Raw genomic sequence first — 25,468 nt, forward strand, 5'->3', positions numbered from 1 at the left:
CACAACTTGGAGTCCACTATCTGCCTACACCAAACAATTTAAACTTTTAGGAAAAGAAAAAAAAAAACAACCAGGGATTAGACTAACATTTTTAACTACAGCTTTCACAGTACTTCACTGGAGGGCTTAGGACTTATCCCTGCTCCCCTGTGAGCTCCCCATGAGCTTCATGAAACAGCTGCATAAATTGCACCTTAAACATTAGCTAAGTCACAAAGTATTCAAAATAAGAACCAGGATTGAATTATCTTTTAAAAAAGAGATTTTTAATCGTAAATATGTATGTATTAAAAGAGTGGTGATTACGCAGAATAAAGCCATTCTGTTTACACGATGTATTTAGTGGTAAATAGGATTGCTTGAGACAGCCCCAGTTGCTTTAGCATCGTCTTCCTTTCAGTGAACTGGATTGTTCTGCTTTTTGAGACCCCACGACAAGAAATCTTCACTCAGATAATTTAAAAAAGGATCTCTCAAAAGACCAGAAGTGAAGCCGAACTGGAAAACTGACGTGAGAGAACAGGGAGACCACGGCTTCCTTTCATCAACAGCTTGTCTTTACTGAAACCCGGTACAGACGGACCAGGAAAATGGAAGCCCATCAATAAACACCACGGCGGTGGCCGCCTGCGTTACCGCACTGCACCCGCCGCTCCCCTCACGGAGGGTCGGCACCTCCATCCCGGCTCCGCCACAAGGCTCAGCGGCTCCGGCCGCGGGCAGCGGGGACTTCCCGGCCCCTCCGCGGGCGGAACCGTGGGCAGTCCGAGCGCGGGCCCGGGACAGGAGACACCGCCCGTCCCACCGCCTCCTCCCCGGTTCCTGGAGCGTGGTTCCCCCTCATTGGCCGAGGGCGCTCCCGCCCCATCCCGCCCCATCCCGCCCCATCCCGCCCCATCCCGCCCCATCCCGCCCCATCCCGCCCCATCCCGCCCCATCCCGCCCCATCCCGCCCCATCCCGCCCCATCCCGCCCCATCCCGCTCCAGGGTGCCGGGCTGCTCTCCCTCACGGCCACCCTCACAGACACTACGGCCGCCCACCTCCAGCCCTTCCAGTCCTCTCGCCCCGCGGCCGCGGGACTGATTTTATACCCCTCCGCCCCCTTTCCAACCACTCCCATCTCTCATCTCCATATCTGCTCGTCTGCACCTGTATTTCCTCTTCTCCCTAAATGCCACCTCGATGCCTCCACGAGGTAAAGCGGCTGCTCTCTCAACCCCTGTCTCGCCTCACCCCTCCAGGCGCTCCCGGCCGATCCCCGCTCCTTCTTCCCGGCCTTTCCCTCGCGCTTTCGCGCTAACAAAGTGCTTTTTCAGCTATCGTGAACCACCTGTGCAGGCGACAGTAGCAGTAGCAAACGATGAGGGCTTGGTTTGAGCCTCGTCGTGCTTTATCCAGGTTTTTAGTTTTGTGTGCCTTGCATACGGTTTCCATCATTTTAACTAACGCAGAAGTGTGTTGAAGTGCAGGCGGGCGGTATCTGTGCATGTTTACTTTTGCTTCTCTTGCTGAGTCTACTACCATCCTCTTTGTTATTGTCTTTGATATCAACGTCCTTTGTAGCCCAGCGTTCCTGGGAGATTTTTTTTTCTGTCCTGCTTGCTTTGTGGTTTGCTCAGCTGTACGGATTTGAGATGTGGTTTCCTCTCTTCACACACATCAAGGGACTTTATAAATCACCAGTGTTAAGAAGTGCTGGGTTTTTTAGGAAGGCAGTTGTATTTTTTCATAGATGACTGCATTCAAGTCTCAGGGTGCTTTGGGATCTTATTAAATACCATACTGAAACAAAGTGCGTAAAGCCCCTGGGCTCACCTGCGTGGCTTGCTGCTGGCAGCTGGATTTCTTCCTCCTCGTCAGGCTCCTGAAGGTAATTTGGCAGATGCTTATAGGCTGCCACCACTGAAGTGTGATCAGGAGAGCAGAAAACAGGCACACAGAGGCATAAGGAAAGGAATTAGTAGTCTGGTGCTTGATGGGTGAAGTACAATCACTGTTATGTCGCTTTAGCACACTGCAGTCAAATATATACTGTTAGTGTAATGTACAGTGTTATCACTATGTAAGTTTTCTCTATTTTTATTAAATTCTGAAAACTATTTCCTGCGTTTTCCCTCATAAAATCCCATGGAGACATCTGTAGTTACAAATATGACTATAATGGTGCAAAGCTGCAAGCAGTTCTGTCCCGTGCCACTTGTCTCTAAGAGCCATCTCCATGTGGTGTTGAGCACTAGTGCCAAGCCCATGTTTGTCTGTGAGCAGACTGGATTGCTTTAGCTCATAGCCTGTGAGAACATCTGTTGAGCATCTCTGCTGCACAGCTAATAATCAGATCTATCAGCTTCTCCTTCCAGGACTCAGTGCTGAGAGCATGTCAAGGGAAAACAGGGCTTAGCTAGCAAAATCCCTGGCTGCTGAATTACAGCCTGGGCCACTGGCATGTCAGTATAAGAGCTTTATGTGCTGTGGCTAAAGCTGCCTGCTCTTTCTGAGATGAGGGAACAAATGTACAGAGAAACATATTTTTAGCCTGGTTATTTATCTCTTGTAGTATCATCATCCTACCACCTTTTTCCTTGCTGTCTGATCCAATTATTATAGATGCTAAAATGATGGAAACAGACTGATCAGAATTCAGTGAGAACATTGGCAGGTTGCTATATCTTTCCTTCCTTGAAACCCACTATCCGCCTATCCCTAAAAAGAAAAAAATACTCTTTGAATCTGTTCCTGTTGCTTTCTGATTTTCAGGTTTCTTTTATTCTCAAATGCTGTAGATATCCAAACAATTGTTTAATTCAAATTGTGTATACTTTGGCATGCTACTTGAAACTCTTTTTTTAGGGATCTACATTTTCCTCTAAACCATTAAAAAGAGAAAATCTGAATTAATGCTGTGGAATTCATCACTATCTATTTATGGGGGGTGGGTTCTATTTGCTTGCCTCATTATAAAAAATACTGGAGTTTTCGGTCTCCTTTCTGATCTGTGAATAAAAATGTTCAGTATAATTTTTTTTTCTTTTCATTAAATCTTACATGGAGCAACTTTTGTTGAACCATTTTGATGTCACCTAAAATGTTAGTACTTCCCAGAAGATATTGGAGAGCTCCCTTTTTGACTGTAAGATGTCTATGATCAGCTACTTGTGGGCAGGGTGGCACTAGCATAATGGAACCCCATGATAATCGACTGTTTTGGCAGGAGCACAGTTGGAAAGACTGCAGGGGACTCGCATAGAGAATGAGACTGGCTGGAATTGTAAGGAAAAATCTGGAGACAGACTAATGTTGTTACTAAGGGGTAAGGCTTGTAGTGAGGCAGTGCCTTTTTATTAACTCCATCAGCGTGGAACAGGGAATTTGGGCATACGTAAGCCCTCTTACTTTTTTTCACTTCAGGTCTGAAGACTGGCTTGTGAGCTTAAAATCTTCCCTTACCCAGTATTATAGCCCACTGTCCTAAATCCTTGTCCTTTGTAGTTAACCCAAGATATCGCCTCTCTTCAAACACTGCCTGCTTCTATATCCATAGTGCTCGAAACAGTATTATCCCTGCAGGCCCCGTTATCGTGCTTTTTTCAGTTAGCTTCGGAAGGTACTTGCACATCGCTTTAACGATCACTCAGTGCCTCGCAGCCTCCCAAATTCTCCGGAGCGGGGCCGTATTTCCCGCGGGATGCGATCTCTTTGCGGCTCCGGAGTGCTCCGCTCTCCGGCCGGAGCCCGGCCGCGCGGGGACCCAGCGGCAGCCGCCGCTCCATGCGAAGCGCACGGGCTGGGAACTGCACGGGCTGGGAACTACACCCGCTGTTTCTGTAGGCGCCTCTTTCTCCTCATCCCTTCCCGCTCGCCAGGTCTCCCGTCCCGCCGCGCCGGGGCGGCGCATGCCCGCGGCGCTCGGAGCATGCGCGCAGGGGCGGGCGGGGGGCCCCGGCGCTCCCGTCGGCCCGCGGCTGCCGCGGGTGTCGGCGGCGGAGCCAGCCCGCCCCGCCGGCGGTGCCATGCCCAGCGCGGCGCCCGCCGAGCAGCGCCCTGAGGCTCCTCGTCCGCCCCGTGCGGCCTCGCCCGCGGCGCTGGGTAGCGGCGGCAGAACCGAGAGGTAGGGGAGGGCAGGGGCGCGGCCTGTCCCGCCCCATCCCGCGGCTCCTGGTGCCTGTCGGCGGCCCCGAGCTCCTGTGGCCCGCACGGGCGTGTGGGCTCTGGGCTGGCGGCCGGGCCCTCCCTCGGCATGGGCAGCCGGGGCCGAGCCCCCGGGAGGGGGTTCAGGCGTGGGGCCGCTCCGCGCCCGTGGGAGCGGGTGTTTGGGCTGCCCGGTAGCGGCTTCACTACGGAGGTGTCCGAGTAAGGGAGAACTGTCCGAACGCCTCGCGCAGGTTGGGGTTCAGGGTGCTTCGAGTGGGCGCTCTGGTCTCGAGTGGCATTTGTGCTATGCTTTGTCCTTTTTTTAGCTAATAATAATAACAAAAACAATGTTTTTTAAACGCAGTTAGTCCTTGGGTTCATAATATCTTACTTTCACAGCATTCCAAATTTTGTACTTGGTGTTTCTGCGGTGTTTGTATTGAGATGGGCAGAGGGAAGGGATCAGGTGTCCGTCTGGGTTCGTAAGGGAAAGTGAGTCTCTATGTTGTATGGGATTAAAGAAACCGATGAACAGATTGGTATTTCTAGCTGGATTACAAAAATCCATGTACTTACTGATGAAAGATGATTTAGAAAGTTTCCTAGTAAAGTGCTCCCAAATTTCCTGTATTTAGCTTGCGCCTCTTTACGGTGGGCTATCACATGTTTACACGTGTTTACACATGTGATAGCAGAGAAGATATGGGGAAAATGAAATGGTGCTAAATTGGCTTCAGTGCCTGTCTGTGTAGGATAGCAGGCAACCCTGGCCCGTGTTTCCTCTGTGCTAAGGAATGTTATGGTTCCACTTGTGTTCAAGCAGCTGCTTTGCCATGTCTGTGCTCCGAAGTTTTCCAGCTTTTCCTTAAGGTAATCTGAGTGAGTTGAGATAATTCTTTAAAACACAATTATGGGGTGTAGTAAGGACAGAACCCTGCTTCCCTGATGTTTTGGGATCTTTTTATGCTGTATAACCAAAAGCCTGTTCCAGCACCTATCTTCTCTGCCCACTCCAGAAACTGTTTCTTTGAATCTTCTGCAACACACACACCGTACCATTTTACTGATTTCTGCAGCCTGACCAAGTGCAGAGTCTCCGTCTGAAGTCAGTTCGTATAGTGAGAAAGTTGTAGGCATAGATGATCATTCTTCATGTGTGAACTTCCATTTCCAATAAAGCTTTGCATGATGGTTTTTGTAGCTTCAGAAATTCTGGGTGAAGTGCAGCAGTTTCTCAGAAGAAAAACAACAGTGTCAACTTGTTAAAACATGCAGCGTATTGGCAGGACCAGGTTGTGAGCATATTTGCATGATTTGGAAACAGTTTAGGACACTATTTCCTGGGCAGACTGCTTCTCTTGGCATCCTGCTGCTTAACATGACTCCAAAGAGAGTGGAGATCATGTCATGGACAGAAATGATTATGAAAGATGGAGTTAGGATTTGATACATAACTTGATTTGGGAGGTATTTTTATAGAGAAAAAAATTGCTCATTTTATGATAATAATAATATTCTACAGCTGTAAAAATGCAAAATACACTTCTTTTTTTTTCCTTTAGGGTATAGTTTGTGCCTGCATTGGCTGAATATAGGGGCCCAGAGCAGGCTGACATCCTCCCAAGTTTATGCAGCCTATTAGATATTTCCTGCTAAATCAGTGAGCTCCACGCATTGTCAGGTCTGTTTAGTAAGCTTACTTCAGGATTAAGTTAGTGGAGGTGTTTCTGATTATTTTTTTTTTTAAATCAATTTAAAATTCAGTATATTCGTTACCAATCAGAACTTCATGGAGAACGAAATTAATCATAGTAATTAAATGGTGAATGTGCTGGATGTGGCTGGAATGTAAGCAGCAGTGTTCAGGCCAACTTTAACAATTTTATTGAAGCAAGAGTGACCATCCAGTTGTCTAGTATGTGTTTCTTGAAAACATATTTATGAGGTTTTAATTGTCTTATTATCACTTTATAATTATAGCCAGTCAGTTTGAGCAGTATTGCTTGTGTTTTTTAATCAAAACAATTTATTCTCAAATCAGAGGGAATATATGAAGGAGGAGGTGGAGGAGTGTGCTGAAGATGAGGCGACTGAATCGCAAGAAGACCTTGAATTTGATGAAAGAATTGGATGCCTTTCCAAAGGTTCCTGAAAGCTATGTGGAGACTTCAGCGAGTGGAGGCACAGGTAGGCCTTGTTGAGATGCTGACATTGACAGCAGCTTCAATAGGAGGAAGACAGGCATCTGCGTTCACTTGAAACTAGCCAAAATTGGTTTTTGATTTCTTTGTTGGACTGTCTGAGCTCATCCCCTTCAAGTAAATACATAATATCTTATTCAGACAGATGCATCCATCACTCATCTGAAGGGAGATTTTTTATATAAAGCTGGTGAGAGTCAATCCAATGTGAAGGTTCACTGTAAAAACTTCTACCCCATTACAATTGGAAGTGCACTGTGCCAAGGCTGTCATAAAATGTTCTCATTTGTTGTCTCACTAAGCCCTTTTCTTGGTGAGACTGAGTGTGAACTGAAATGATGGTGGGATTCAACACTGTGCTTTTGTAAAAGAGGAAAAACATTCTCCAGAGGCAGATAAGTTGAACATCAAGATGAAGAGCAGCTTTCTAAAGCTTTTTTCTTAAAGGTGTAGTTGATTTTAAGAATAAAGAAAGCCCTTTGAAGAACTAAACACTTCATTTCAGGACATGTGCTTGTACTGGCCTTATTAGTCACTCAAGCTTCTCTGAAAAAGCTGTAGCTGTAAAGACTACATTTTCTTTATGTATCTGCTCATAAAATTGTGCTTTTAAGTTGAGCTGAGTTAGAGGTAGCCTTATCTGGAAATATGGACTATTGGACTATTGGAATTATTCGCAGTTAGACAGGAAACTGCTAGCACTTAGTCTGAAATGGAGGACACAAATCTTTCTCTTGTGTGATTATGTCTGAAACTCAGTTGAGTAAAAAGTTCAAAGCTTTTGAAGTTGTTACACCACTTGTAGTGTAGAAGTAAATATCACAAGGATCTGTATTACTTTGCTACATTTCCTGAATTGCACTGTTAATGATTAAAGGATTATTACATATAAAATAATCCCTAAGAAGTGATTAAATAACTCTTTGTTAATGTCTCAGTTCCTGAGAAAGTTGTTTCTATGTTGTAATTTGCAGAAAAACAATAAATGCTTAAAAAAGTCCTTTTTTTGTAGTATAGCACCTTCATGAGAACTTCACTTTGGTGAATGGTGCCTTAAGGATTTCTCAACACCAGAAATTACTTTAGTATTCTTTGGTTTTATCCCAATAACTTTATAAATGACAATATAGGATTATCTTATTCTGTACCATTATGAAATCTGAAATAGTATTCCTGTTTCATTCAGGATTGACATACCAGGCTTACTTTCTGGTGTGATAGGGATCCAAAACATACCAAGACTCTTCTCAGAATTTCAGTGCCTTCAAACCCATTACAAAAGAAGTACCAGTCTCTCAAAGAGGCTGAGACTCCAGCTCTTGAGCTGGGAGACCCTTGAGACAAGAGGATCTGTCTTTGGAAATTCTACAAGACTTTATTTGCCTGTTCAGATCCACAGATACCTTCACACAGAATTACCCAGAAAGCAGCAATGGCTCTAATTGTTCCTGTGTGGCTCTGGGTAGTCAGTATGGTTCCAGCTTTCCTATTGCCTGGCTGGGGTGAGTCTGTCCTACTGGGCTCCAAAAGGATATTGATAGCCAGAATAATTAAATGATTAGTTCATCTGCTTTCACAGTTCACATTGACATGAAGGTTTTTATATATGTGATTGTTACATGTGTCAGCTGAAAGCTAAAACTGGAAATGTTGCTAATCAATGCAACAGTCAATGATTTCTTTCCTGATCCTGAAGGACAGTGCCTTTATTCCCATGCTCCCACCTGTGGCCTGTGGACCAGTGTGTAGTGAGTTGAAGCCTATCAACAATGGACTTGTTTTTTCTCAAGTTGCCCTTTGCAGACTCCATAGAAATGCTCCACAGAATGCAAATGAAAAATGTAATCAGTGTCTAAGCTCTACAAATCAGTATGCTCTATAACTGAAGTTTTTTCAACTTAACAAAAGCCATGATTTAATAAAAGGGGCATAGCAGGTGCTTCTGGGTACCTGTTACTGTGTTTCTGACTATGTGCAGCAGGAAGGAAGATCTTCCCTTTGCTTTGTACAACTTTGCAAGTGTGATGAATAGACTGCTTTGGAAATAAGTGAGGCACATACAGCACTAAAATAAACCAATTAGTTTTCATCCTAAAAACAATTTCAAGTCAGTTCTTCACTTATTTAGCAGTTGGTACAATTGGATAGCTACGTGTTGCTGATCACCAGAGAGAGAATAGTTCAAGATATTGGGGTGGGAATCCTGACTGTGCATCTATACATAAGTAATATAATGCATATTATTTCTCTTATCTGCTAGCTTCTTGACTCTCAAACTTGATATGAAAAAAAACTATTATAAAAACTTAAGTTGTGGACAAGGGGAGACTTGAAGGAATTTTAAGGTGCTCTGCCTTCTTCTTGCATGCTTGAGTTTAGGATTGAGTTTGCCTAGACCATTCCTGACAGTGATTTGTGGGCTTTTTATATGTGGAGGAGGATATAGCCTGTTCCTAAATGTTCCATATTAGGAGTTTCACAACCTCCTCATCATTCTAGAATTTGACTGTACTTAAAAAGTACTTTCTTGATGCAAAGGTATGACTTGTTCTTTTCCACTCCTGTGTAAAAACAAATACAGTAAATATGAAAACAGCCTTCTAAGAGCAGCTTGTGGATTTGTAAATCAAAGATACCAGCATTGTACTGGTCATGCTCAGTTCCTGGGATGTCAGAATTTTGTTTGCTTGTTTCTGAATAATATTTCTCACAATCTAAAATTCTACCTTTTTTTCCCTCTGACCAGTTTCTCTGATAGCATTTACAACAATAGCTTTCCTGACTGTGATGGAATTCATGGTGTACCGGGACACATGGATGAAATATGAATATGAAGTAGACAAGGATTTTACTAGGTAACTTTATTTGTTATAATTCCTTTTAAAACTTAAGTTGTCTATGTTTCAGGGAAGAATAGATTTAAAAGGTTCATGTAACTTGCAAGAAATTTATGATTGAAATTAAAAATAAAACACTAAAGGGACTTGATTTTTCTTCTGTTGATTGATTTGGGTTTCTTCTTTTCTGAAATCTGTGAGGAAGATAAATTGAGATTTCTGCAATGAGGAAATCAAAGTAGTGTAGGCTTGTTGCTGAAGGAGTTGCCTGAGGAATTATTTGCTAACAATTCAGAGAACATTGTAATACTTAACTCCACATCAGCTAGGCAAACTCACCACATTGGCATGATTCTTACTCTAGTTCATATAGTTTGTATGTTGCCATTATATTTTGTGTGCTGGAGGTGAACCTGAAGCACTCAGAACTTTGACTGTCTTATGTAGAAGTTGCTATTGATCTTGTCTCCAGTTACAGCCCCCATGAAGATACATTTACTGATGGTTTCATGTGCTTGTGTGGGCTGTGTTTGCCTTTCTTCAAGAGGTGGTCATGCACCTATGAGTCCCTGTGAAATAAATGCAGATTTCGTGCCCTGAGCACCTTTAAATGTCACATGTCTGGGACTGAAATAACTTTAAAAGCTGTTTTACTAGTTGCTGTGGTAACAAGCTAAAGATAGATATATTAATTGGATGTCTTGTACATCAGAAATAACGAAGGGTCCTGTAGTGAAAAAGATATGAAAAATTTAAAGGAACTGCATCAAAAGCTCAAGTAAATCCATTCAGACAGATGGGAGTTTCAGTTAGGCCTTTGCTAAAGTAGGTTATATCCCCAGTGAAGCTATCACATGGGAAGGGTAGTCTGTCAGTTAAGAGACTATTATGGGATTTGGGAGACGGCCTACTACAGATTTCCTGGTTTGACTGTGGGCTAATCACTCAGCCTGTGGTTCTTGACAGTTAAAACCAATGGAGACTGGTATCACTGTTACTACTTTTCTCCTCTCTGCTGACCCTTTCTGATCCCAAGTTGAGCCAGTGTGGGATCCCTTGCTTACGTGATTTGCTTGTGGTCAGCTAAGTTCCAGAAGCAGCTCTGGAGGTAATAGAGCCATGTGACTGTAACCACAGGGTTTATTCATTATAATTTAAATTGCTTTTGTTAAACTAACATGAAAACCAATAGGAAATGCCCAGAATATATGGGAATGTCACACATCAGACTTTTGGTGAGATGGAGGTTATCTTTTAAGTTATGAGTGGTTTAATGTGCTCCAAAAGTCCATCTAGCTTCACTTCAATGTTGAACAGATTAAATTTATATTTGTTGGTGTAAATTTTGTTATTTGACCATGTTTCTGCAAGTACTCTGATATTTTTAGCAGTATGTCTCTTGATGCTTGTACTCAATGTGACTTAATAGCTTTTTGCCTTTTTTTTTCCAGTAAATTAAGAATCAATATTGATATTACAGTTGCCATGAGGTGTCAGTGTAAGTATTCCATCAGTAAAAGTTTTGAAATATTTTAAGGCCTCTTCAGAGTATGCATTTGCTTGCAATATAGTTGGAGATTGTTCAGAATATTCTACCAGTGTGATTTTTTTCTGATCTTGATGGCATGTAGTGATCTTGATGGCTTATGACTCACTGAAAAAATTGGTAAGAGATGTGAAGAAAAGTATCTGCACCATCTCATTCGCATCTCACAGAACTTTGCTTTGTCTGTCGGCAAGAAAAGGATCTGCTGTTCCACTCTCTCTTGCTGGAATATTCTAAAAGCTCATTGTGAGACACAACTCAGCAGCAGGAATTTATAACAACTTTTATTTATTTATGAACTTGGGATATATTAACCTGGTCTAGTGTTTAACAGTACTGAAACCATCAAGTAATTTCATCCTCCTCATGAACATATGAGGGATGCCTTCCTATTTAAAGGCAATGCTTACTATTATTTTGACATCATTTAGCAAATGAACCATTATTTCTATGCAGTGGTCTTGCTTGTCCTGGACTGAGAAAGACAGAGAATACTACTTCTACCAGGAATGCAAGCAAATTTTTGTGACTCACTTTTTTTGGCTAGCTTAAACCTTGCAGTAATTGTATGGTACATCGGTTTATTTTTATTTTTTTTTTAGAAATAAACAAAACTTTTTCCTCTTTTTTGACTAGTCTTGCTTTCTATTCACTACTTGTAAAACAGGAGAAAATATTTATGCATAGCAGATCCTAGAAAGCTTGTATGTGTGGTTTATACAACATCACTGTAGGTGTTACTTCAGTGAGAAAATACTGCAGATCTGAAGAGTTTTTGGTCACTGTGCATCAGTTCAAATTGAAGGTTAGATAGGCTGAAGAAACAATGACATACTGAAGTTTACCACTGTACTGTGAAGCTTTCTTTCGACTTGGAAGGGGTTTTTTTGTTGGTCTCTGATCATCTGTGTGACTTAACATTTCTCTCTGTTTCAAACAGATGTGGGGGCTGATGTTCTGGATTTAGCAGAAACAATGGTTGCCTCTGCAGATGGGCTAATCTATGAGCCAGTAAGTTGATTCTTACCTTTTTTTGTTTGAAAATTAAATTGCTCCTGGTGTGAAGCACTACTGGGCTGGTTTGCTTGCGTGTGGTGTTTTTCTCCAACCTCTTAGAAAGAGGTTGCAGTTGATCTCTTGGCCATAGCTTCTGGGTATGTTTGAGCATTAATTGCAATTGAATTTGCTGCCTGGAGTACATTAGTGTTAACCAATACTTAGATTTGAAGTCTGTGCACAGAGGTTACTGTTGATACTCCTGTGCTGATGAAGTATAGCAGGTCTGGTAGCTTGTCTTTAGTGCTTTATGTGGGATGACCCTAGAAATAAACAATCTGCATCTGGACCCTTGTATTTCAAGGATTGCTCCTCTGCTTGTTTTACTGCTGTTTGCATCAAAGCCATGCAAATCAGTTATATCACTTAGAATTAAATTGCTGCTCACTGCTTCTAGTCCCTGTTAGTCAAAGGTGAGAAGGTGACTGCTGACTCAAGTTAGGAAAGCTTTAGGAAAAGACACTGTAGTTATAAATGCAAGCAAGTAAATAACTCTTGAAAGGGACAGAATTTTTTATACTTAAACACTAAAGCTATTACTTAAAGTGCAAAGTCCTTTCATAAACTTCCCTTAGAAGTACAAAGTGTGAAGTTGATTATAACTCCCCACCTCTTCCCACACCCCAGTTTTCTTCTGGGTTTCCTGGAAGGAAGTTTTCTCTGTGTTTTATTAGAGGTGTTATTTTTGTTTCAGGTAGTATTTGATCTCACCCCACAACAAAAAGAATTGCAAAGGTAAACCACTGAGATGCATGCTTATGGCTTGTATTATTTGTACTGGGAGTGATCTTGAGGTACACCAGAGTCTCATGACACAACTATGTCTTGGGTCTAACCACTCTTGTTTGTAATTTAAGAGTGCAAACCTGTGAAAAGATACTACTTACTTTGCTTTTCTCATTATTTGATACCTCTGTATGGAAAAAAATTGGCTTTGTACTCATCTGTGCAATTGGGTCATGCATTTGCAAGCCAGGATGTATGGACTCACTCAGCTTATATTTCCAAATGAGTGTTTGGTAGCACAAGTTATAATTGTGGTATCAAATGTATAAAACAGATATCTAAATGTCCAAGCTGAGCTGTAGTAATGAATTGGCATGTTCTTGCAAAAACAAAATATTTGAGTCATTCATATAACTGAATTGACTCACTGTTCATCATTTAAACTGTGATAGCTTGGTGTTGTGTATGCCCTATACACTGATAGTTTTGTAATAGAACTGAAACTTATTTGGGAGTCTGGCTAGTTTTGGTATTTTGGTAACACACTACTTTAAGTTCTGTATAAAACATCATTCTGAAAGTTATGCTTCAATACTTCTAATAAAGTAATGCAATAGTACTTCTAATAAAGTAATGCTATAATACTTACATCAACTTTGCTAACTTCTTGATTTGCAACCTGCAGCTGAAGCTAATAATTGATTGTGAAGCCAGAGTTTGTTTTGTTGTTGCATGCCTTCACTCTTGTCTCTGATCTTTAGGATGCTGCAATTAATTCAGAGTAGACTGCAGGAAGAACATTCTCTTCAAGATGTGATATTCAAAAGTGCATTTAAAAGTGCTTCTACAGCACTACCACCACGGTAAGTGGGATTTTGGGTCATTATTCCACCTTCCCCCCCCCCATTAATTAGACTTCACATTTTATTGTGGTTATGATCCCCCCTTGCCCCAGAAGACAAGGTTGTAGGAAAAGAAGATGTCACTGCTTTTGGATGCATTTTAAAATAGTATGCTTGATACAGCTTGAGAACTGTTGTTTCCAGTCTGGGGTTTCCAGTTTGGAGAAAGTTTCTGGGTTTTGTGTGTATACTTACACATACATGTGTATGCCTGATACAGACACACAAAGAAATAAATGCACACACTTCTTTTATTCCATTTTGTCTGATGCTTCCTTCTTAATGGGAACTAGTAATGCCAGAGCAATGCTAAATGAGAGTCTTTTTTTTAAAGTGTCTTTCTGTTCAGCAACTTTTAAAAACATTGCTGTGACTTAAAGCTTCATAGTTTTAAAAGAATCAACCTTTGAGTCCAAATGTGTTTTGTTAGTAAATTCTGTGTCTAAGGTAGCACAGCTGAGGTTGTGTAGAGAAGCCTTACTATTTTCACTTTATTCCAGCTATCCACAAATGCTGAGAGACTAATGCATGGAATGCTTGGTCTGCCTGAATCTAAATGCTATATGATTTTTTAAATTATTTTTTCCCCAAGGGAAAATGCTTTCCAAATGAAAGCTGAAATTCTCTCCCCTTAAAAACAAACAAGCAAACAATCAGCACAAAAAAAAACCCCAAGCCCCACTAAAACAAAAAACTGAGTAAGACAAAACAAACACCAAAACTGCCTTACACACTTCTCATGTTGTAATCTGCCTGTATGAGAACCAAATACATTCTTTCTTCCGAAGGTGAACCTAAAGACAGCTCAAAAAATCTTTTTTTTTTCCTCATTTGCTTGATGTCTTCAGATTAATTAAATCCTTCTTTGCTTCTATGTTACTTGTTAGTGCAGTATTTGAAGTGGTACTTATGCTGGAGATGTATTAAAAAATGTTCTTTTTTCATTTCCCTCTAGGGAGCAGATTTGTAAATATGTTCTGAGTTGTGGACTCCCTAACAAGAGTGGGGAGAGGAAGGTTTCCTAAAAAATAACTGTTAAAAGCTTTTCTTGCTGCAGTGTTGTTAATGTGACCAGAATGTATTTGGTTCTGTTCATTGTAGCATTAAAACTTTCCCAGTGAGCCATTTTTGGTCGAAGTGGGAAAATAAAAAGCCCCAGGGCAACAAGATGTACTTATGGTCTTATGTTTTCTGCTCACTTGTTCAGGTATTGTAAGCCAGCATTGTAGGCCAGATCTGTGAATACAAGTAGGGATGAAAGCTTATTGGTTTTGTCAAACTGACCTTTACTAGTTTTCCTCCCTTCCACATCTCTCCTGTAATTCCAGAAGAATACAGTAAGGAGAGGTAGATGATAATGCTGTATCTTTTGCTAGGAAAAGGAAATCTAACTGTACTGCTGTTATTTCTACTAGACAGTGAATATTCTCGAGTACTCTCAATGTTGTTTTTACTTAAACAGGGAAGATAATTCATTGCAGTCTCCAGATGCATGCAGAATTCATGGTCATCTCTATGTCAATAAAGTGGCAGGGAACTTTCACATAACTGTGGGCAAGTATGTTCTGTTCAATTCCTGAAAATAAAAACCCCTTTGACTTCTACATTCTGTATAGTGCATGTATGTATTTATTTGTTTGTGCTTTTATATTTCAGAATTAGTGACTGGTTTTTATTAGCCTTTCTGTACTCATGCTTGATATTTTTTTCCATGTAGTAATACCTTTTCTTGCACAATGAAATTTCTTCCTAATTTCCTGAAACAACGCAGTGCGGTGCATTGTTGCGTGTAATGTAGTTTTTATGAATTCCATGTCTTACGGGATGGAAACTCTTGAAACTTGCTTTGTCAGAGAGCAAATGCAGAGTGCAGTTAACTTGCTTAGTCATGGAACAAATAGGGTCAAATTTTTGTTAGTCACTTGAACAGTTCTGCAGTTTTTTGTGGGGTAGAGCTTGGTGATTCTTCTAATAGCACAATTGATGTGGTTTTGATATTTCTAAAAATGAAAGACAGTAATTTTTTGTAAGAGGGTTTTTGTGAGTCCAGGGTTTCTGTAACTTACTGTTCAGGCTGTCTGTACTTGTCTGTATATAGATATACTCAATTTTTATAGATATCAATTTCTAAAACACATATATAACATATATTTAAGCATATATATGTTATACATATGTGCATAAATACACATTTTATATAGAGATAAAATATTTATGGAAATTGAGGAGGAAAGGTAATTTTTCTGCATAGTCCTGTGTGGATTCGTAAAACGTTTCTTGCTTTCTTTAGGGCAATACCACACCCTCGAGGCCATGCACACTTGGCAGCCCTTGTAAGCCATGAGTGTAAGTTCCTTCTGTCATCTCCATATGAACATGTATCGTTTCAGTCAGACTGCTGTCTCCTAATTCATGTGAAGTTGCTGTTGCAAAGATGTTCTAGCTGTGCAATTGCATTGTAAAAAACAGTGAAGAATATTCTCTTCAATGATCTGACTCAGTAGCGACTTTCTTTTATACATGTAACACTATTAGGACTATCTTTAGATTGCTTCTACAGTAATGATAACACAGGAATCTCAGATGTACTCTGTTGTAACACAAATGCCATGTAAAATTCCTGTATTTCAGTCCAAAGTACCTATTTCCTGGAAAATCTTTTTATAAGGTTAAAAATTTCTGAGCTTTGTCCCTAGAAACCTAATTTTTGGATTATGAGTCTAGATGCTAAAGGTGTGTTGTGCCTTACTTAATGTGAGACAAAGGTGACTCACTGTGAAAAATTAACTTGGTTAAGCCAGTAAAGGTTGCTTAAACCTCTAAATGTCTGCCCATGAATTTATGTTAACACAGCTGTATTATAGATCTTAAATACCTTTGTAAAATCAGGTAGTGTAGTATCTTGGAAACTGCCTTATACTTCTCTGTAAATTTGATTTATGAAATTTTAGTCTTTTTATATGCCATTGCATACAAGAACCTGAATTTTAGAATAATTTAATTATTTGACCAACTAGAAATTCTCTGTCATCAAATTATAACTGTTCAGCTCTGGTATTGTTTAAAATAGAGTAGTAATTTAGTTTAGAGCTCTTTTCTAGAGAAATTTATCTTTTTTGTTAAATATTTTGGATTTGAGTTTTCTTTGAAGCGTGTGTAGATATATTGGTGTAGTCACAGGCACAAATCCAGTAACTTGCTTGGTAAATGCATTAGTTAGAATATGTCAGTATGAGAAATGGGTGAATATTTTTCTCTACGTACAGAATCTCATAGTTTAAAAATGTTTCATTCCTCTGTATTATCTTTCAGCTTATAACTTCTCCCATAGAATAGATCATTTGTCATTTGGAGAGCTTATTCCAGGAATTATTAATCCTTTGGATGGAACAGAAAAAATTGCATCCGATCGTAAGTGTTGCGTGTTTAAAAAAGCATATTGTTTTCTATAGTTTCCCAATAGTTACATTTAAAATATTATAATTTTTTCATGAATGTTGTGATTTATAAGCAGCATGTCAGGCTAAATTTGGTAGTGAGCAATGCCCTGTTAATTTATCTACATGGCATTTAAATGGACATTTCTTTTCAATATCTGCATCACTGTACTCTGCTGTTTCCCTGAAGCTGATTTGCAGTTTTTTCCAGGTTTGTGCTATGTTGAAGTTACAGTATATCTGAACACACTGCAAAGCGTTTTGCAGGGGTATGTTACAGTGGAGAATCATAGATCTGATTGTTGTCATAATGGGGAAAAATAGGTCTGATTTGATTTAAAAAAATAGCACCAGGAGTCTTGGATTCTATTCCTGTATTTGGGTTGTGTCTCCCACAGTGTGTTTTGTGAGGCTACTACAGGATGGATTTGTGTATCACTTTGTTTCCTCCTGTATGAATAAAGGAGAGTTATAACCTGCCTCATCCTGTCGCTGATGTTACCTGTGAGAGTGATCCCCAGAACCTTCTACAGCTGCTGTTGTCTCAGAGCCAGTCCCTTGGCTGGTACAACCAGAATGGTTTAGTGTAGTTAAAACAAGTTGCTGTAGTCTGTTGGTGTTTGTTCTCTAGGGAATTGCACAGAGCAATCATAAATGCACGATAATGCTGATTGCACAAGAAGAATTCTCCAAAAGTCTAATCAAGAGAAAAACCATAACCAGTTTAGGAGGGCTTCCAGCATTTTATATACAATTCAATCTACTGAGACCACTGTGAGATGTGTATATATCATGAAAAATATGACAGCGTGAAACTTGCTCTAGTGCCCTAGAAAACACTACCTATGTGTTTCATTTGAAGCTTTGAGTGGCCTGACCTTAATGAGTCTTTTCATTACATGGGTAAAATCTAAATTTCTCTGAGTACAAGTGGGACATATGCCTTTTCCATGGAAATTAACTTTGTTCGTGCAGATGGTGCTGAAGTAGTCTTGGCAGTGCTGGGACTCATGGAAGAATGTCCCTAGTGTAAATGGCTTAGCTGATTAACTGTTTTAATATTATTTCTTTGATTTATTTGTGAATGTCTCAGATGGTCTTTGACTCTGTATTTGATTCAACAGTGAGATGTTTTTTCTTCTAGACAACCAGATGTTCCAGTATTTTATCACAGTTGTGCCAACCAAACTCCATACGTATAAGATTTCAGCAGAAACTCATCAATTCTCAGTGACAGAAAGGGTAAGTAGAAGTAATAAACGAAATGGAGAGAAAAATCTAGAAGTGGTTGTTCATAACAGAAGTTCAAATGTGAAAACAGAGACTTGGTTGTACCATGGTTGTGAAAATTCCTCTAGAGTGAAGAGACTCTTTCTAGAACATTCTAGTACACTGGATTTATCTGTAAGTCATACGGTACTGATGGTGAAATATATATGTGCTTGGTGACATGTGCAAACTTCTTGCCTTAGCACTTTGCATCTGTAGATCTGGAGTCTGATATTAAAATTAATGATAATCTGGTAATTTCCACTTCACTGGATGCTAATAGTGGTGGTGGTGAAACCCTCCAAGTGTTAGGTCTGTAGCCTAGTGTGTAGCCTTGCAAGTATTTAATCTACCATTAGCTTTTTATCCATGTGGGAGGCAAACAAAAAATGCAGCTCACGTGAATATCATGAATTTGGTTGTGGAGTGTAAGAAATGGAAACAAAGGTAGTTTGTATGAAAAACTAATCTAACAGTATATGTCTCAGCTGTCTTGTTTACCCTTTGTTGAACCATCAATTTTAATTACTCTCAAGACTAGAGAGCTTCCACTTCATTTAATTCTGAATCCATACTGAAAATAGTGCAGCATAGTACTAATTTTAAAGATTGCTGTAAATAGGAAAAAAACCTTGGGTGTACTGCTTACATGTCTTATTTTCAGAGACTGAACTTGATTTTTATCTTCTATTCAAAAGCCAAAGAAAAAAATCCCTGTAGAAAATGTAATTAAAAATGACAGATAAAGCAAGAGGTGAGAAAGAAGCCTTGGGTTGAAAGGAAATTCAGGGATTAGAGTGGCAGTTCACTGAATTACAGCTTGTGGTGTTCTCCAAGGGAGAAAAAGTTTTTATTTCCTCACAATTCCATGTTATGCTTCTGAAAAATACATGGGTAGGGGAAGTAGGATAGAGGTGATGTCTTGGTGTTCAGCTTGGGACGTGCGGACCACCGAAGGGAAAGGTTCACTCTGAAACTCATGAAAGCTGGACTACAGAGAGGAATGAAGAGGAATTTCATAGTGCAGTGTACCCCACCTCCTGCTGGTCTAGCAATCTGCTTTGTGTTTTCTCTGCACAATCTCTGCAACAACCAAGGCATTCCTTAAGCTGTTGACTGACATCTGTAAGTTTGTCTTAGACACTTTTCCTTTTTTTTATCTTGTATTCAGTTTTTCTCTCCTCCTGCTGTAAAGATGGTACTATCAATTACCTCTCCAGTCTAAGTTAGCTCTTTATTTTTTTGTGGGGATCTATTTTTATGAAAGTTGCAACAGCCACAGGTTGCTTAATGGAAAAGCTTGGAATAGCAGAGGTAAAGTGGCATTATGTACTTCTTTGCTCTTGCTCAGGAGGTAGCCCTGTAAAGCTTATTTGTGTTAATCTTAGGACACCAAATAGTCCTAGCAGATAAGATGGAGAAGGCTTTTAAGAACAGCTATTGACTGAACAACTTAGTGCACTTATTTTATGAGAGTAGAGACACATGCAGATGTGGGAAAACGTGGTCAGGCAGGCATGGCTAGAAGTTGAATGCAGTGAAGTTTAATTACCAGTGGTGAGCAGATGGGGAAACAGAGTTTGAAAGGTGTGGGCAGAATCATCTCCACTGTTGTTGGTGTTTGAGATATTGTGTTTATCTATATCGAAAAGATTTAATTCTAGCAAGGCTTCACTAAGCTCTCTGATGCAGGGTTAGTTATTTTCAGCAGGTTTTAGCAATCAGAAGTTGAATCTGCAGCAGTAGAAGCTGGAAGCAGACCAAAATGGTTTGCAGGAAAAGAATTCTGTATCTTTTGAGGATGGAATTTTGTGTGTTCTATTTAACTTCATATTCTTTTTTTACCATTTGACCTCAAAAGACCAGTAACGCTTAGGGAAACAACAGAGGAAAACAAACAGTACAAAGGCTTTTGTGTCACTTGCCAATGGCAAGGATCTGTTTAGCTACCTTCAGTCTTCCTTCTTAGTGTGCCTCGTCATCTGTCTTTGAATGCTGACTGTTGTCATGCTTTTGAAATACGGAAAGCATTCCGCATTTTGTTATTTAACCATTGCGAAGTTTTTGTGGCCTGGTATCATTACTGATACATTATTTTGATTCCTTTTTACTTTGAAAAGTACAGATCAGGCAACTTCTTCAGTCAACTAACACTGACACAAACCAGCTTTTTCTGTTATCTCAACAAAGTGGTGTTCTGCTTTATATTTTGTACTGTATTCTGCACGGTTTCTGAGCACAGTGTTAAACCTACAAATGAAATGGAGCTGTGATATATTGCTTTTCTGTTCAGTCCTACTTGTCTTCTCTGTTCTTATTAACTTGGACATGGCTGAGTTTGTCTTCAGTCAGTTGTGTTCTTTTCTGCTCCCCTGATGTATTTTCAGTCTGACATACTTGGCAGTGTATTTTTCAACACCTTTCCCTAACAACAAAAGGACAGCAAACTTTTGAAAGAAGCTTAAGGCTGTGTTGAGGTGTTTTCTCCTTTAAAAAGTAGGTATTTACAGCAGTCACACTGTCATGTTTGGGGTCTTTTGGTATAAGAATTTGACCAAATGAGAAGAAACTGTAGAAGTTCTTGGATTAGGACTGAGATGCCCGGTAGTCCTAGTGAGTTTGGGGGTTCTATTTATTGAGATGCGTGTGTGACTTGTCTGAAATGACATAACAGACAAAAATTTTGAAAAGAGGCTTTTGCCAAGGAAGATCCTCAGGGTCCCTTCCAACCTGGTATTCCATGATTTATATACACCCTCCGGGGAAACTGCCGTAGTCAAGGCTGTACAACAACTGAAATGTCTCCTGAGGGTCTCACCCTGATGTCATTCATAGCAGTGGATAAAGGAAGAGTTGCAGCACCTTGTTATACCTGTGCAGTCCCCTGAGTTCACAGGCCAGACCAAGACTGTGGCACTTATTATCACAGGTACTGAAAACAATCCAGTTATAAACATCCTTGTTTAAAGGACCATGTGAGCAAGTCTTGGGAGAAAGTACCAGAGTATGATAGTGAACACTGATATGCAGCACAGAAGACCAGTGACCTAGAAAGTAAACTTTTACTTAATGGTGTTTGACATTTAGAAGGTACTGGTCAAAGTTACCTTGATGTTCCCTGGTCTTCTATTGATTGCTAACTCTGATTAAACAGCTCTTTGTTACCACATCTAGTAAGACGGGTTTTCTTGTGGCTAATAACAAGTGACTAATTTGTGTTTCTCTCTTTTCTTTCAGGAAAGAGTAATCAACCATGCAGCTGGCAGCCATGGGGTGTCAGGAATATTCATGAAATATGATATCAGTTCACTCATGGTGACAGTGACAGAAGAACATATGCCTTTTTGGCAGTTCTTAGTGAGGCTCTGTGGCATTATTGGGGGAATTTTTTCAACTACAGGTGATTATCAGAGCCTTCCCTCTTAAGTTCTATCAGAATTGGGGGTTTTTCATGGTGATTGTTATGGATAAATTACAGGGGAGTCCTGAACCTCTAATAGGTTTAAGATGAAGTGCTTATTTTGTGTGCACCGAAATGTGCCATGGAAGCTACTCAGTTTCAGTGTCCCAGTATGGCATTTCTGCTGTTCTGAGAGCCTGTTGTTTCCTTTCTGATAACTATAGCATAGTTTATTTTCTTCTGGAAGAGCAAGGATATATCTGTGTTTGTGTATATATATATACACACACACACATACATACAGATACGCCCTGACTTCTGATATTCTGTGTAGTTCCTTTAACTGGGATCCACTGTTAAATCAGTGACAAAAGTTGAGATAAAATTTCCATCTGAAGTAATTGGGAGGATTTTTGTTGTCAATGTACTGCAGGATTTTCTCCTTCAAAGAAAATAAGTTGAAAAGGCACAATCCACTTACTAGTCAAGACATAATAGGGTATCTTGATCTCAAGTCATTTCTTTTCTTGGCTCTCATTTGAAGAGAGCTTTAGTAAAGAGACCTTGAACTAAGAGCTGCCTTTCGAAGTAGATATTTCTGTCCCACAGAATGTATTTTCACCCATGAAAGCTGGCAGAGGGTGACATTTACTTGGATAGCTTTACTTTTCTCAGTGCATTTCAGAATGTTAGAATTCTCCCCTGCCCTTGATGTTTCCTTTCTGTATGTTAATTTCTCAGTGCTTTATGTACAGGTTTACTGCACTGTATTCTGTGTAGAGTTTTGTTGTAATGCTTCCATAGATAATACATTTTTACTACTGATGACAATTTAAATCTTGTTTGACATTGCAGGAATTTTACATGGCTTTGGAAGATTTGTAGCAGAAATTATTTTTTGCCGTTTCAGGCTGGGCTCTTACAAATCCACATCGGTAAGGAAAACTTCCTCTAAGTATTAAGTGGTACAGCTGAGGATGGATGATGAGGTCAGCTTTGGACTTGGTCTCAGGAAGTTTTAAGATGTTGGCAATAAACTCTCCCTTGACATGCATATGAGCACAGATTCAACAGCTTTTAAAAACAGTCAGAAAACCTAAAACATAAGGAAGCAAGGAAACAAGCTGAATCAATGCAGCTGAGTGTCGTGGGGGTTTTTCTCCTACATTCCCTCCATTGTCCTTAGTATTATATTTTTCTTTTTATTCTTTTTATTCATATTGCTCCAAAAATTACATGTTTTCCCAGGCCTAGTCAGTCTCCCTGTCCTGGTTTTGGTTTCACATTTTCTTCTGCTTGACCTGCAGACTGAAGAAGGCACACTGTGTGCTGCAGGTGTTCAGTGGTGCTCCTTATTAGTCTGCAGGCTACTGCCAAGCACTGTGAAAAAGCTGAGCTATCTTCACCTTTCCCTTCATTGGTCATTAATAGGATTACTCCTCTAGCAACTACTTGATGTCAATTTACTTTTATTTTTCCTATTTAAGCCTGTAGATAGTCTTTGAGATCTCTGCATTTCTCTCATATTTAGTTGATGTTTGCCAGCTGGCAAGATTATGTGAGTGGAGAGAGAGGAGGGAAGGTAAGCAGATTGGTATAATTGTTGTATGAGAGACCAGGTAAAAGACATCCAAGAAATGCCCAAGTATGTGCTTTTGGGGGAGGGAGTGGAGATTCTGTGGACAAGCCATTAATAACACCTTGTTTTTGTTTCACTAGGTCCCACTTTCTGATGGCCACACAAGCAACCACTTACCTCTAATTACAGACAATAGTACACATTAGCCTCCTGAGAAAATTTTCTTTCTTCCTGCCTGATACAGAAGACTTTTTTTTATAATGAACATTGTGCAATATGCTGAGACAGCGCTGATGGGCAGCAAAAAAACAAAGCCTTTACAAAAAAACCAACAACAACAGCAAAACAATTTGTGTAATTTTTTTGTCTTTCTGAGTGCACGTGGAGTCATAGAAAGTTGTGAGACCAGTGAGGTGGACCATCTGGAGAGTAAAGGAGTGTTACTGCCAACACAATATTCATGGTCGAGCTGAACATCTTCGTGGTGGCTGCTGTTGACCACTGAAGCATCTTAGTGATGCCTGGGAAGGCTGCAGCCTCAAGGAGAGAAGAGAACAAGTGGGATGTGTGGAAGGCACAGAGGGACAGCAGTAGAGCTGGGGTTTCTCTTAGGTATGCAAACGGGGGATTGGGTTTTCTTGTTCTTTTGTAATGCTGAGGCTGAGTGCTAAGATGCCTCATACAGGTGGGGAGCAATCCTAGAAAATCCTGAAGAAAAGGGGGATGAGAGAGAACTTGGAGTAAGGTGGACCCCAAGCCATGATGTTGGTCATAGCTGCGTCCTTTCTGCAGTCCCACCATTCCTTAGTGGAAGAAACACCCTGCAGAGCAGAGGAGTCCCTCTGTTTCCACACATCCACTGTGCCAGCAGTGAGAGTGTCACTTCTGGCATCGGTGTGGAAGTGCTTAAAGACTCTTAGAATGTCCTCCAGTGTGCACAGTTTTTATAACTTGGAATAAGGCATTTAAATAAGGCTTTTAAATAAGGCATTTGACTGTAGTTTTGTTAAAAGACTCCCTAGTAAAAGATCAGGAAATCTTTGTACGCCTCTTTCTGGGTAAAGAAATTGCTTGGATGGAACCTTTGTTGTACCCCTGCTGTTGGTATGTGAGCCATGGGAGCATCTACTTCCTGGAAATGGAGTGGGGGAAGAGGGGAAGAGCAGGAAGCTACCAGTTCAGGGCAGTTGGGAGGTCTGCTAGGCCAGGGAGTATGGAGTTGAAGTAGGTGACTTCAGGGAATCTGAATCCTATTGCTGCAGACAAGTGATGAGAAGGGATCTGCAAAATTAATCCGTATTGTTCATGAAGGTATTTGTAAATTAAGAGAGCAATATCATATTGTAAATATGCTACTGAGAATGAATGTTATTAATGCAGATGGTGCTTTGAGAAATGGAACATCGTGTTACTGCTGAACTGCTGGTACACAACTGTGGTTGAACAGTTACTCCACCAGTGTAAAAACTCAATAATGATTCCTTCTCGGCAAAACTGATTTAATAATATATTAGGAGATGATGCTGGTCCTGGCCTTACTCACCATGGAATGAATATTATAATTGAGAGGACTAATTACAGAAAAATAAAAATCTCTGTGGTGTCAGATTTTGCTGACTTCTGTTAATGTACTTTACAGGACACTTGGATCTTGGTGATGAGCATAGTGTAAATAACACAGCTCATTTGCTATGCAAAGCAAAGGGCTTCCTAAACAGAAGTAATATAGTAAATAAAATGTGGGAAGTAAGGAAAGACCTTTGTTGAATTTGACTGTTGAGAGAGAAGTTTCGGGAAGCTGGGTCCTTGGGGCTGACAGCCAGGTTTGGGGGCTTCTCTTTTATGCTTTTTTTTTAACACTGATTAAAACTCCAGCAACTTGAGAAACTCTTTGTTTCCCATTTCTCCTTAGCATTTCCTTCTGAGGTTTCTTCCCTACTTCTACTCAGACTGGTTCTACTTTGGGCTTTGTCCTAACACTTGTTTCTTACCTGCCTGGAACAGACTGTACAGGTGGGAGAGGCTGATCTCAGTTAACTTTTTGTACCAGAACTTTAAATGTTATTTTCTATTCTCACATAAAAGAGCCAAGCAGCTTGGTGTGTCATAAATCCTTGTGTGGTGTATTTGTGTTACCTAGAACAAAGCTTGTGTGATGGCTGGTTGGTAATGGAAGAAAATTTGGGATCCACTTCCAGATGTGAAGTGCTGCATTGGAGTGTTGCTGTGCTGTTTGCTTGCTTTCCACAGCAGGTTTGGTTGTTGGAGCAGTGCTGCTCACCCTTGTAGCACATGTCATTGGCTTAACCAGCATGTGCAGGAGTGTCCCACAGAAAATAGTAGTTTATTGCAGGGACTTTTTTGGTTACATTTCGTTACGTTGTG

The 25,468-nt window shown here is 40.4% G+C and overlaps 1 protein-coding gene across 3 annotated transcripts; it reads left to right on the forward strand.

Moving 5' to 3' along the window:
- The first annotated feature begins 1,121 nt into the window (after positions 1 to 1,121).
- ERGIC2 (ERGIC and golgi 2) lies at positions 1,122 to 25,194 on the forward strand. 3 transcript variants are annotated; one of them, XM_051805210.1, is made up of 14 exons: positions 1,122 to 1,197; positions 6,172 to 6,317; positions 9,078 to 9,186; positions 10,620 to 10,666; positions 11,655 to 11,725; positions 12,465 to 12,505; positions 13,258 to 13,359; positions 14,861 to 14,956; positions 15,689 to 15,744; positions 16,711 to 16,809; positions 17,980 to 18,077; positions 21,342 to 21,504; positions 22,360 to 22,439; positions 23,224 to 25,194. In XM_051805210.1, the coding sequence occupies exons 2-14, from the start codon at positions 6,212 to 6,214 to the stop codon at positions 23,287 to 23,289; spliced, it is 1,134 nt and encodes a 377-aa protein (XP_051661170.1). In that variant the 5' UTR covers positions 1,122 to 1,197; positions 6,172 to 6,211; the 3' UTR covers positions 23,290 to 25,194. The 3 variants fall into 3 exon arrangements, with proteins under 3 accessions (XP_051661170.1, XP_051661169.1, XP_051661171.1); XM_051805209.1 differs by lacking the exon at positions 1,122 to 1,197 and adding an exon at positions 3,937 to 4,107; XM_051805211.1 differs by lacking the exon at positions 1,122 to 1,197 and adding an exon at positions 4,316 to 4,381.
- Positions 25,195 to 25,468: the final 274 nt, after the last annotated feature.

The sequence above is a fragment of the Manacus candei genome, unplaced genomic scaffold, assembly GCF_025592945.1.
Source record: "Manacus candei isolate 608988 ecotype Guabito, Panama unplaced genomic scaffold, ASM2559294v1 h1tg000063l, whole genome shotgun sequence".
Lineage (NCBI taxonomy): Eukaryota > Metazoa > Chordata > Aves > Passeriformes > Pipridae > Manacus > Manacus candei.

Coding starts and splice junctions, on each gene's coding strand:
- ERGIC2 (XM_051805210.1), top strand. CDS start 6,212: ATGAGGCGACTGAATCGCAAGAAGACCTTGAATTTGATGAAAGAATTG. Junction 13,360..14,860: donor TCTACAGCACTACCACCACG/GTAAGTGGGATT, acceptor TTACTTAAACAG/GGAAGATAATTCATTGCAGT. Junction 14,957..15,688: donor TTTCACATAACTGTGGGCAA/GTATGTTCTGTT, acceptor TGCTTTCTTTAG/GGCAATACCACACCCTCGAG.